At 37.5% G+C, this 13,671-nt stretch overlaps 1 protein-coding gene across 5 annotated transcripts in view; it reads left to right on the top strand.

Annotated features, from left to right (window-relative positions):
- The window catches only part of STRN (striatin), a 73,303-nt gene that overhangs the window by 2,057 nt on the left and 57,575 nt on the right, over nt 1-13,671 (top strand). For all 5 annotated transcript variants that reach the window (XM_040611464.1, XM_040611461.1, XM_040611460.1 and 2 more), the window contains exon 2: nt 11,642-11,745. In XM_040611464.1, coding sequence (XP_040467398.1) covers nt 11,642-11,745 — 104 coding nt within the window. The remainder of the gene's footprint in view (nt 1-11,641; nt 11,746-13,671) is intronic.

Raw genomic sequence — 13,671 nt, 5'->3', positions numbered from 1 at the left:
CCATTTGCAGTTGAATGGCCTTTGATCCCTGTGAGAGGTTTGTGTTAGGCATTCAGCAACTACAGGATGGGTTTTAGAAATTGAACATGTACAGCTGAAGGATGAGCAGTATTAATTAAAAACTGGTTCTGTGCTCCTTCTGAAGACTTTTGTTGGCCTATATATTTGGAAATGTTTAACAGAATAATGGAAGCTTGAGGTCGGGCAGTTTCTCTCTCTTGAGATAAAGATGCAGTGCTTCTGATTGTACTTTACTAGTCTTCTATCCAGTGGAAATTTCAGTGTTATCTGCTCTTCTGGGAGGCTCTGTGGTGGAGGACCGATTTTATATGGTCATCTTAGTATCCTATAAATGTTTTCTGCAATTCATCTTGTTTTCAGAGGTAGATTTACTTCTTTTTTAATCTCCAGTTTCTTACATGCCATGATACTTCAAAATTTGAGATACTTTGTGCCACAGTATTACTGTGCTTGTCTTTGGCTCTGTAATTGTGGTTAGTTAAGCTATACCTTCTCTCCAAAAAAACCCTTGTCAGTCAGTCCCACTGTGATTGCCCGTATTCCTTTTCTTCCCCTCTGGGCTTCTTTTTATTTTATCTTTTTCTTTTCCTTGTAATTAATTGTGTGGATCTAAATGTGATACTTGGGTAGAGTACCTTTCTGTTGCATTATGTGATGCTTACTTGGGTGACGCACCCACAAGTTTATAACGTGTGTGAGTTAGCAGGCCTGGCAGCTTACTCTTTGTTCTTAGTTACTGGTCTACTACTTCTTTCCAAGGTTTTTCTTCCTATCAGGTGCTTGTGTTTGGTTTTCCGTGGCAAGTATTCATGTTTACTCTGATTTTCTAATTACTTTTTCTCGAGCCTTTGAAATTATTGGTGCCTCTATTATATAATGTTCCTTATTCAGGGTGAAAGAGGACTTAAATGTTTGTATCTATGCAAGTATCATGAATACGCTGTGTATTTTAGGTGAGAATGAAAACAGATTCATATGGGTTTCCCCTAGATGCTTATATGCTAATTACATATTTCACTTTTGATGCTTGCTCTCTGTTTATGCTACTTTGACATCTGCAGATTGAAAAATTATCCTAATAAACTTTCATGATGCTCTGTGAAGTAATTCACTAGAATAAATAGTAACATTATAAACCCTCACTTTAGTATTCACAAACTGTGCTTTATAGCATTATCATTTATTTTCATATCTTTTCAGAAATGAGTAATTTTCCTTTTCTTAGGTTGGTCTAGCAGCTGCTTGGAAGAGTTGACAAGAAAGGGTTTCCTATTCTGCAAGCATTTTAATCTTCAGGTTTCTTTCATTCTGCATTTTTCTGGACTGTGTTTCCGAGGCATTTCAGAGTTGTCATTATGTATTGGGCAAGCCCATCCCAAAATAGCCAAGGGTTTGTCAAATACATATGCAGGGCACTGAAATTCGTATTTTTGCTTGAGGCAAGCAGGGTTTGAACTGCCTCCTATGTTGGTGTCTTGCCTTAACTGTACATCTTCTGATTGGTTGGGAGTGAATTTGCTGTTGTGGAAGTTATTTCCCTTTTAACTAGCCATCTTGCCATCCCTGGGAGAGAGCAATGGAGACTCTGCCCCCATGGCTGGGACCTCTGCAGAGTCGAGGGCTGCTGGAGCAGGTCCTTGTCCCAGCAAGCGACAGAGCTGTTGAGTTCTGCTGCTTCTCAGCTGTATGAGCTTGGAAGGCACTTGTGTGTGTATGGCTTTTGTTTTGACTCGAAATTTTGTCTTTGCAAGCAATGCATATGTTGCTGTGGAAAGTTTTGCTTCTGTCAAACATTTTTTTTCTGGCAAAAATGCTGATTTGCAGACTTTGGCATTTCTCTGCATTTCACAAATGTTCTAATTTGCAACAAACTACTATGCTCTATGTAACTGCGTTTATAGACACCCTGTATGCTGCTAAGGAGTGTTCTAGCTCTTGTCTTCTTTGCTGCTAAGGTTTTCATTTCTTCTGATGACTGTTTCTTTAGAGTAGTAGACTGCTTTGGAATAGTGGGAATTGATAGGGTTACATTAAAATGCTATTTCCTGGGTAAACTTTCCTTTGAAGTGGTTTGCAAGGAAATTACGGAGAATGGGTGGATATAAAGTGCTTGTCATTCCACAATTTTGTTAAAAATACTCCTTGTAAGATGGTGCCAAAAGAAAAAAACACTCCCCAAATGATAGGGTAAGAGTAAATTAAATGAGATAGAATGTAGTTAAATGATAACAAACAACTGTAATAGAAGGAATGTGATGGAAGTAACAGATAAGCGCTTGAGGCTGGTTATGGAAGTGAGAGTTAGTAATGCTAGCTCTCCCGGGGAGGGGGGTCACGCACAGGTGGGGATCTGCCCCTTTGCTGCTACTTTTCCAAGGCAAGAGGCAGGCGGTGAAACTGGGCGTGCTATGTGGTAAGATAGTGCCCTTGGAGATAGACAAGTTGAAGTAATGAGGAGAAGGGGCAAATAAGACAGATGGCTGTGGCTATTTATAGTCTGGTTTAGGACATTTGTTACTCGATTCAGAAATAGTTGATATTTACAGTTTGTTGGCTTTTAGATAACGGTCCTCTTACTGGATTAAGTTTCTAGTTTAAAAATCATTCTGATAGCTGGATAATCTGAGAAGGCTGTTCAGAGAAAAAGTAATGAACAGTGAGTTGAAGAAATCACTTATTCAGTTAATGGAAAACTAAAGATTTGGGTTGGCCAATAAAATGGAAGATAAAATACAATTTTGAAGAAGATTTTTGTAAGATTTTCAAGTATGATATGGATTGAATCTTTGATATGTTCTGTGAATTGTCAGAAGTGCTGTAGAAATCTTCAATAAATATTTTTTTCCCATAAGGCAAATATTACAAAGAAAGCAGTGATTAATGTTAAATTCCTCACTACCCCAGAAAGACAATATTTTCAACTTCATTGTTTTAAATGCTTCAGATGAATCAAAAGGCGGAAGAAAATAAGCCATGTTCACAATAATGAGGCGTGTTTAGTTGGGAAAAGTGATGCTAAATGGGTCTTGGCGACTACCAGATATCTTTTCTTTTGCTATGTTTTTTGTAGCAAACTTTCTAGTTGCCAAATTCATGCGAAGCAGAGAAGAGAAGCTTCTGTACTCTTCTTTCCTGTTTGCTTATGTGCATGTTTGCCAGCTAATCCGAATACACCTATTGATAAACTGTCATGGCTTGTTTTATTTAAGCTGGGAGGACTAGTAGGAGTAAATGCTGAGTGATGAAAGAGCTGCACTGTAGAAATTTCTAGCTTTTGTAGAGAAATAAAATGTAAATATGAAGTGATGAGACTGGTTCTTTGGGGTTTTTTTTGTTTTGTTTGGGGGGTTGTCTTGTTTTTGTTTTTATGTTTTTTTGTTTTGTTTTTTCTTATTAAATTGCATAAATGATCCAAGCATTTCCCAGCATTTGATTTTCCCATTTTCTCAAATCTGCTAAACGTGTAATTTAGTTTGAGTGTAATGAAAACGTATTTCTTAAATGGGCCTGACTCTTTTTAGGAAAGCACTGTTGTAAATATTGAGGAAGAATGAACAGACAGGAGTTTTGCAACATTACATTGTCTCCAAGGGGTCTTTAAAGCTTACTTTTCACAGAAAGTTGTGTTTTAAGAAAGAAGAAGATTTTCTGATTTTCATGAGTTGCTATAGAATCATTGAATTAAGTAAAAATGGAGTAAGATGTTACATTCTAGGTGGAAAACTTTGTTTTTTTTGATGTCAGGTTAGCGTATGGTGAAACATCCTATTGTGTCTTTCCTACTGCATGTTTATAATTTAAATTAGTATCTCTCTGTCCCACTCAAATTGTAACCGTCCTTTTCTGTTGAAGGTCTTTGCTCGTAACAGTTTCATTGCATCTGGAGTAAATAACTTTGCACTGTGTGAACAACAGATTGCAAATATAACTCAACCTTTATCGATGTTTCAGTAGACACTGAAACTTCATTTACTGGTTCTAGAACAGGCTGTGTAATATTCCCCAAGGAAGATTACATGCATCTCCATAGACCTTTCATTCATCTTAATTTAATACTGAAAGAAGTAAGGCTGTACAAATGTGAAGCCTAAACTAGAATTAATATCCATGGACAGTTTTCTGAGACAATAGATATTGATCATATATTTGGCTTTACAAGGCTGTCAGCCTTGTCAAGTCCTACTTTCCAAGTTCCTTAGCTAGAAAGTGGCAAGAACTGACTTAGAAATAGATGGATTGTTATGTTTTGTTTTAAAATGCTGAGAAATACTTAGATACTTGAAACGGATCTTCTGAATCACTTGAGAGTGCTCAGGGTCCAACCTTTGCTGACAATACACTAGAAGTGAAAACACTGAAATGTGAAAACAAAAGTTCACTTTATCATGCTGGCCTGTTCTGTATGGGCCTGTGGAAGGATTCATGTAGAAGATAGTATTTTCCTATTTGAAAAGAGTTTGCTATATGCTAACTAACATTGAATATTTTGAAAATAATCCAGCAACAAAGAAGTTAAAGATTGCAGTGTGGAAAGACTGCGTTTTTTCTGCTCTTAGCCAGGAATATGTTTCCCTTTAGGGCAGTCACATAGGGCAGGATTGCAAAAGCATCGGAACAAAAATGGCATGCGCGATATTCATATCCAAGTTTGTAAACAGGAGGTGAGAACAAAACCAAGTTATTTTTGTATCTGTTTCACTTGATGCTTTAGTTCAGGGTGGTTGTGCATGCTTGAATACAAAGAGTACCTGCTCCTGATTGTAGGAGAGAGAAACGGGAGTGTACCGATTGCTTTTGCAAATGCTTGTGTGGTCAAGTCTGGTTTATGCCTTTTTGTTACCAAAGCCAAATCTAAAAATCTCCAGATTTGTACTCCCTTGTGTTGCTATACCCCAAGTGATTCATTCAGCCTGTGAACTTCCGTTGTCTCTGTGTAAATGTGGGCCATAAGTCTATTTATCAGTCCTGGTGCTGACTGCTGTTGCTTCATTTCTGCCTTTCTTGTACAGCAAGGGGAAAGGAATTATATTTGAGCATTTCAATTTGGAGTCCAGCTCATAACATGCGATTATTTTGTGGGATGTCATTGCAATGTTGCCTATAGAATTCTATCACGTTTAAAACTTGCTCTCTTTTTGTCCTTACATCAGTCTACATGGAACATGCTCCTGGGACTCAAAAGGAAAAAAAAAAAAGAAGTTAACGCTCAGGACTTAAGTGGTTTTTTTAACTACAAAAATGGCTGGAGGATTAGAGAAAATTTTTATTTATGAAGAATGATTAAATAAGTTGAATATATGTTGCTTGGCTAACTCAGCAAGTATTTTGATGTTTGCACTTAGAACAATGATAGGCAGCACTGAAGAGTGGATAAAAGAAAGACTGGCTATCTGAATGGAGATCTGCCCAGTAAAATACTTCAAACTGCAGAAAGAAAAGTCAATCCTGTTGGTTAAGATGCTTCAATTAGTAATCAAGGTATTGCCAGGAATACATTGCTAAATAATTTTTTATTCTGGGTGATCTGTTAGGACTTTTGAATTCACTGATAAGAAATTGTTTTTCGAACAATCTTTTCAAAGAGGTGAGGATGTAAGTAAATGGCTTTTTCAACCATCTTTTTTTACCGTAAGCTAGATCTTTCATCTCTTGTGGATGGCTTACTTTTTTCAGGGCTTAGCTCTGATGCCAGCACATCTCTAAGAAGTCCAGCAAAAATAATTCGCCAGTAGCAGATTGTGCTGTGTGTTAATGCCACGAGGCGCTATCGGTCCAGCATGAGGTTCAGGTGATAAACAGGCTGAAGCACTTCTGTGTGGGGTGAAGCTAAATACGCCTCAGTGCCTGCCACTCCTTGCAGCCTGTGACCCCACTTCAGGTTTGTGTTATCTCAAATGGCTACAGGCGCTTATAAAAGCTTCCTAGCCTCTCTTGGAGTGGACTGCTGGTAGGTGTGTGTTGCGATGTTAAGTATGGTGCCTGAAAAGGCGTTTGCCAGTTGTACCAGATCACGGATATTTCCCTTCCCCCGTCCCCCTGTACCTGTTTTTTATCTCCTCCTCTCACTCTCCAGGCATACCTACGCTTATTTACAAAAATACTTAAATATGTAGCACGTGAGTGAGCCAACTATAATCTAAAATACTGAGCACCCCAGCAGCCTGCAGAATCCTTCTGGCTGATCTTGGTAGACCAGTTAGCACAACTGTTCCAAGCTGATTAATCTTTATAGTATATTTAGTTATTTTAGCTATCTACATATTTTTTGCAATACTTCTCTTGCAGTTTCACCCCTCCTTTGTTCTCTTTCTCTCAACCTGTGAAGGCCTTGTTTTTTGAGTTATGAAAGCAGTATGTACAGAACTGTGTGTCTTAGTAGCTCTTACTTTGTCAGATGGTGCCTGTTGACCATCAAGTACTCATAAATTTGTTTACTTTGAAATATTAACATAAATATTTTAAAGAAAAGAACGGAGAAGCTTTTTATAGTTCTTGAGTCTTAAGAATTTTAAAAAAAGAGCATCTTTTAATTTGAAGTAGCTGTAAAATTCAGGCACTGATAGAAGTTGATACTAAACTTGCATCATTTGTCTAGCAGCTGTGGTATTGTTTCTTTCTAAAGAAATTTTTTGTTAAAAATTTAAAAAAAATCAGAAATTTTCTGTTAAAACAGCAAGAGATTAAAAAAATATATATCTTTGTAATGTCAAGATGTCAGTCTAAAAAGGTGTGGAGGTATGATAATACTTCTCAACATCCCTGTCATTCTGGGTGCTGATTCCAGGAAGTGTAAATTTCAGTTTACTTTTTGTAAACATCGCTAAAATCCAGACTTATTAAGATGCAATTTCATTATTTGATTATATTTTTACAGCTGCTAAACCTCTATTAGGAAGTCAACAGCATTTTAAAAAAAGTTGTTTCTAACCCAGTGCTACCTAAAACTTTGCCTCACCCTTTTTTCCACTTCAGTGTGGATCTTAGAGTCTTTTGGGGAGTTTCTTAAAAGGGCAATCTTGAGGGCCATAATTTTTTTCTTTTAACATAAGAATGAATGTTATTTTAAAACTTCTGGTGAAGAAGTGGAATAGTTAAGATGGCTACAGTGCTATTAATTTAGACCGGATGTGCAGGAAACTTGTAAGTTTTGTTGCAGTTGGTAATACTAGTAACTATAATGAGGTACAGTGGAAAAAAAACATACTGGAGTGTACAATTGTGGCTGAAATAGACTGTTCCCAGGCATCTCTCTTCCCAGTATTCTCTTGTTGGTTTGTTGTTTTTTGGTAGTTTTTGTGGGGGAGGAGGTGGTGTTTTTGTTTTTTGATATTTTTTTTTGTTTTGTTGGCTGATTGGTTGGTGATTGGTTGGTTGGTTTTTTTTCCCTCTTGACTCTCTGCATTGTAATTTCACAGTTGAGCTGTAATACAGTAACTTGTAGCATTTAGCCTGGAATAAACTTGAGGCGTGTGCTGCCTTGATTCCTCACTGCAGAGCCAGTGGGGCTGAGTGCTTTATGGAGATGATGCGCCCCACCCGTAAGGCAAGGAACAGAGTTTTTGCGTGATCCCTACAGGCAGTTTAGAGGTTTGCAATGACGTGCTTACAACTTGATGCATTTTAACCTTATTAGCTAGAAGGTCAGTTGTCACAGAACCTGTTTGTTGGGCCTGTTTGTGAATTCTTGAAATTTTTGGCAAACCTTCCCAGGAGTGGCCAAAGCACAAGTGTAGAACAGTGTTGCAGATTATTCGAAGTGGGAAGTGATCCTTTGCTCTCCTACTCCCTCAGGTAGTCTGCTTCAGGTTTGACTTGTGCTAAAGCTGCAACCTTGGGAAATGGACTGTGGAATCTCAATCTACTGATAAATTTCTGTTGTTTACATCCAAATGATAAAACTGCAGTCATACAGTTCGGTTACACTTCTCATCATGTTTAAACCCAGACCTCTTACACTTCAAATGTTTGCACAGACATTTAGACAGGTGTTGGCTAAATATTTTGATTGGAAACAGTGATCCTAGAGTTATCACTGTTATGTTCTAGAGACTGAGAAAATGCTGCTAGATCTCATCATTCATCGTTTTAGATGAATATTTAAACTCAGTGTACTAATTTATTCAGTTTTAATTTATACTACAAATTGTTTCATTTATGGCATTAACATTTAGGTTCCTCTGCATATTTTCAGTTAATTGCCAAACATTGTAAAGAATGAAATCTGCTTATGACATATGGACTGTGTCAGTATTAATGTTAGTATAAAATTTCAGTTATTACTTTAATGCTGACCTTATGTACATTACAAATAAATCTGGATATTATCATTAAGAATTTCTTAAATAAAATTTGAGCTTACATATATAACTGATGTTTTGTTGTCCATTGATGCTAACTTAATTGTAATTATCCAGTACTTACATAAATGAGGGCTAAAGGTTGCTAACATCCTGTGGGAAAAGGGGGGATTATTCTTCTTACTTTTTGTGTATTATCAAAATGACAAAATGTAAGTGTTCTCATTTTCAGAGCTAGAATTTCTCAAAAATAATGAGTATTGGGTGTAAGGATGCTACTCAGAAGAGAAACATGAACAAGCTATGCTAGAAACTGCACAGCTTCCAGGGAGACAGGGAAATTGTTCTCAAGCCCTCTGGTGCACTTGTCTGCTTCTTGATTTGCCAGTGAAACTACTGCTTTGTAAAGTATATAATAACCTTAAAAGATCCTGGCAATAAGCTTACGTAGGACTGGAGAGACTGCTCTTGAATTCTACTCTTTTGTTGCTGCATGCTTTTTGAGTAAGAAACACAAGGATATCTTGGAAGTCCAGGAAAAAGAAAAGTTTTAAGACATCACTAGGAGCACTGGCATACCACTGACAATAAAAGATGTGCAAAGAATTAGTTACTGTTTCTTCCAGTGTTCTTCCTTCTTGTGCAATATGTATGTAATACATGCAGCCTGCCAGTGGCACTGAGGAGGGAGAGCAACAATACTTTTCCTTCATGTTGAATCATAAGATGTAGATGCTTCAGCTCCAGAGGTAGAATTAAGAACAATATTTATGTGATTTTTATGGGCCTAAGAAGCTTCTTGTAACAGTTTGGAATTTTGGTTCTCAAATGGTTAGTCAGACAGGTCAAGGAGCCAGCCCTGCCAGGTATCAGAAACATGACTCTGCTCATTTTCATGTGAAAGGTGTCGTATGATTTTTCTTAATGAAATCCATTTATTCTTTCTCTCATACAAATGTAGGCTGTCAAAACCTCTGAGAAGTTGCATTTTTTCCCTTTGTTTAGGCTGTCACCAGTGGAAGATGACTTTAACCTCAATTGTTAGCATGGCAGTGCTGGTTTGACCTTTGTAGTAAAGCAGTGCATGAGCCAGGCCATTACTGGCTGTCCTTTATCAACCTGCTGGGTAAAAATGCTTCATTCCAGCCTGTTCAGTCAGTGCATTCTTAGCTAGAAATTGCTTTTAGACAGCAGGTTGCATCATAGATCACTTCAGCTTGTGACCCGGTGGCATTGGATGATCTTCTTCATTCCAGCAGAATGCACATTTATGTCACATTCTACTATTTTTAATAGTGTGCTTTGATGTCCTCTCACTTTTTGGCTAGAAGGGCACTTGTTTATTTCTGCTGGGCCTACTTGGAGGCAGGGAGAGAGAAATCAGAATGGCAGTGCACTGTCCAGTTGCTGCGAACCAAGTTGTATGTGCTTGAGGTGTTCTTGTTACTGAGAGGGATGGTGACCTGGTTGAGTTGACGTGTTTCTTGTAGTTACATTCTTCAGGGTAGGAAATGCTGACTCCAGCATCAGAATTTTTCTTCTGTGCCTTTCCCTAAACCTGAGCGTAAAACAAACATCAGAATTCAGTTCTAGCATTTTGTTCATCCCAGTTTGAGTGTTAAGTGGGGAGAAGCTTGATGCCAGAGTGAGAGGCCCTCCTTTTGATTCAGCTGAGGGTTTTTTGGCAGTCAAATGCAATTCCCCCATTGAAGGTGAAGATCAACTTCACTGGACAGCAGCCAGTGTTTTTCAGTCGTCATAAACTGGCTGCTCTAGTTGGTGACTGGTGGTTAGGGATTCTTCAGGTGTCTGTCAAGCTGTTTAGTGGCTGCACTTAAGCAATGAAGTTATGTCAGCTGGCGTCATGTTTTAGAGCAGCTGCTATAGCCGGCCACCAGCAAATGGCCTTTTGAAGTAAGATTCATCATGCCCGATCTCCAAAATTCAAGCGAGTTCGTTGTGTGCATGCTCTTTCTAGTTGGTGCAGAGAAAATGGCATTTAGAAACACTGTTTTTTTCACCTTGGTGTAAAAATCTGAAGTCAGAGGTGTTACCCTTTAGAAGCATCTGTCTCCATTAACTAAAATATCTGGGGACTGCTTGCAGGGTTGTGGCAGGGGAGGAGAGGATACTCCCGCTTATTACTCCCTGGCTTTCCCCACAGATTGGTGCAGACTGCAGTACCTACAGAACACACTGCGTATAGAACTGCAACAGGCATTTATATAAATTAAAAGGCTTCCTGGTCTTTGCATTCTGATGGTCTAGACCAGTTGCCTTTGACCCAGTTGGTGCCTCTCAGGAGGCAGATGAGATCCTTGGAGGCTCTAGCTGCAAAGGTGGCAGAAAGCTTCCCATCCTGGAAACGGCAGGTGGCATGCAATGGGGTGAGGCCAAGGCAGGAGATGTTGACTGCCCGTAGGTATTTTTGTCTAAGTGTATTCATGAGTTGAGAGAGCACAAGAACCTGCCTCTTACAATTTGATCAAATTATGATCTGAGCATGAGGTAAAAAAGCAGGTAGTTCTACCTTTATGATTAGGGATCAATATCTGTATGAATCATGATTTTCTATTTAAAGGAGATTTTTCACAGGCAACTAAGTACTTATTCTCTGCTGGAAGTCAATAAAGGTTACGTGTCTGTTTTCCACTTGACTTTTATTTACTTCTATACCATTTCTCTTCTCATCTCTCACCAAAATACCTTTCCCTGTTTTCCATTTTTTTCTCTCTCTTAATTACAGGATTTCTGGAGACCTTTCTTTAACCTGTTTTACTAAGTATTATAATTAACACTTGGCACTGTACTACAAACAGGGTTTTATTTTTCTTTTAGCTGAACATGCTGTACTTCAGTTCATTGACTGGTATCATGTATCTAACATGTATCTATAAAACAGTACACTAATTACATACTACTTCAGTTAGTGAGCAGAAATACTTTTATCATCTTCTCCTGCTTATTGTTGGTAAATGTTTTTGTCTGCTGAAGGCTTTTTGTATGTTTATTTTATCTATTCCTTATGCTTTTTTGAATATTTAGCCAATAGAGGAAATAAACTCTGACAAACAAAGTAAAATTGCTTTATTTCTTTTTTTTTTTTTTTTGGGGGGGGGGGAGTCTGTAATGAGCATGCAGTTTAGAAGGCTTATCTATGCTGTGTTTTGTGTAAGCATTTAATGTTTATGAAACACAGTAAGCCAGTTTCTTTTGCACTGTACAAATAACTTTTAAAATAACTTGGAGAGACACACACACATAAGAGCTATGCTGAATGGTTTTGAGGAAGCAGATTCTAAACTGAACACTTCCTGTTGCAGGCCCAGATCGCCTTTCTTCAAGGTGAAAGGAAAGGACAAGAAAATCTGAAGAAGGATCTAGTGCGAAGAATCAAAATGCTGGAATATGCACTTAAACAGGAAAGGTACGCTACTTCAGTGATGAGTACGTGATGAAAAAATTCTGGAGACCAATACTTTCTTTTTCCTTTGTGTTTGACATAACAGGAAATATTTCTTCTGTATATATTCAGTTCTCAAATTTACAAATACTGTTATACTAAATAAATCTGATAGTCTAAATGTCTGTGTTACAGTAAAAATAGCTAACATAGTATGGCACCAAAGCCGTGCAAATAAAATCCATGGTTGATCGATGATGACTACTTTTTCCTTGGTAAAATTCCACCTGACTATATAGATTATACCCCAGAATTACAGTGAGTTCTCTTTTTGTTGAAAGTACTAGCTTTGTTTAATAATGTCTGACAACTGAAATCATGAAAAATTACTAGTTTTGAGTCTTGCTAAAATTTTAATCTTATCAGTATGATAGACTCTACAGGAATATCTTCTGGAGGCTAATTGTGTGAGGAGTGAAAAAATATTTGTTTACCGGTTAATGAACTATCTGTTTCTTTGTTCACGGGCATTTCAGCAGAAGTTCTCAATCTGCTTTAACTTTTTATTCTTCCATATACTTTCCTGTTAGTCTAATCTTTGAGGCAGACAAATTGGGGTTTTTTATCATGTTTCCAGAAGTTGGTCTGTTCACCTGATGTGTTTTAGGGCAAGCTGAGTTTTAAAATTTTTTTTATTAGTATAATATCTTTTAAAATTCTTGACCAGAGAGTATCTGTGATACTACTGCAAAGCAATCATTGCTTACATACTATTTTCCTATTAGGTAATTCCTACTTCTTTTTAATAAATTATTGCTAAAATAAACCTTTTAAATAGTTTGTATTAGTAGAAATTAGTAGAAAAAAAGATTAGAAATATAAAAATACGCAAATGAGGAATAAGATATTGCTGCTAGATTATTTAAAAAGGACACTAGTAGTTGTACATCACTCTATTGCATTTAGATTTGCTCATCTTACATGGGCTGCTTTAGTTCATGAGACATGCCTTGCACCGTCCAGTTTGGCTCTTTCCAGTAGCAACCAATTCATCTGCTAGCGTGGAGCTGCAGCCAGTTTCCTGGCCTGCAGTTGCCTTGGGGCTCTGGCATACTTGCTTCTCCTTTGGGGAGTTCTCAGAAGAATGCTTAGGGCAGATACCCTTTTTGCCCAGAGCTTGTTACGGTACTGATGCTACATCAAATAGCACGGAAAAATATCAAATGTATGTATAATGGAGATTGTAGTTTATAGCTGTAGAAAGGCTTATACTTGAGGCATGATTATGAAGATTAGAGTCACTTTAAAAGGACAGAAGCAATGGAATATGTTCTTGTGCAGTTAAAGATATGCTCTAAATTGTATAAATTCAGTAAGATTTCTTGTATTTCAAAACTAAAGGAGCCATTCCTGATTACTTAGGGATATCTCTAATACTTCATGTTCATAACCCAGAAAAATTAGCAATTTATCTAAAATTATCACTGTGTAAATACATTTCCATGTGCTATCAGAGAAGCTTTATAAGACTAAAAAAAAAATCAAAAATCAAACTTCTATATGGATAGTGAAAGTGCCCCCCCAGCTGCATTCAGTAAAATCCACCTAAATTAAGACATTTAAATCTTAATGCAGCAGTCACTGTCAGGATTAGGAAAAAACACCCGGTGGTTTCTTACTAGCAGTTTTTGCAGAAATGTGTTTGTATCTCTTGCATTTTTTTTGCAGTGTATAGTATTAGCCTAGGTTACTCAGGTTATAGGCTACAGTTAGTTGATCAGTCTAGTTTGACAGTTTCAGTATAGGTGTGCAATGGTTTTCAAAATAAATGTGATGCTTGTGAATGGTGTGTGCTGGAGACAGCTATTTATAAGAGTTTGAGGTTTTAAACTGCAGAATTATTTGTCAGTTAGGTAGAAACAGTCTGCTGGAAATGTCTCCCAGCAAGTA

This window comes from Falco naumanni, chromosome 12 (assembly GCF_017639655.2).
Source record: "Falco naumanni isolate bFalNau1 chromosome 12, bFalNau1.pat, whole genome shotgun sequence".
In the NCBI taxonomy this organism is placed as follows: domain Eukaryota; kingdom Metazoa; phylum Chordata; class Aves; order Falconiformes; family Falconidae; genus Falco; species Falco naumanni.
Note: the sequence above shows the minus strand (reverse complement) of the source record. Positions and strands in the feature narration are given on the sequence as shown.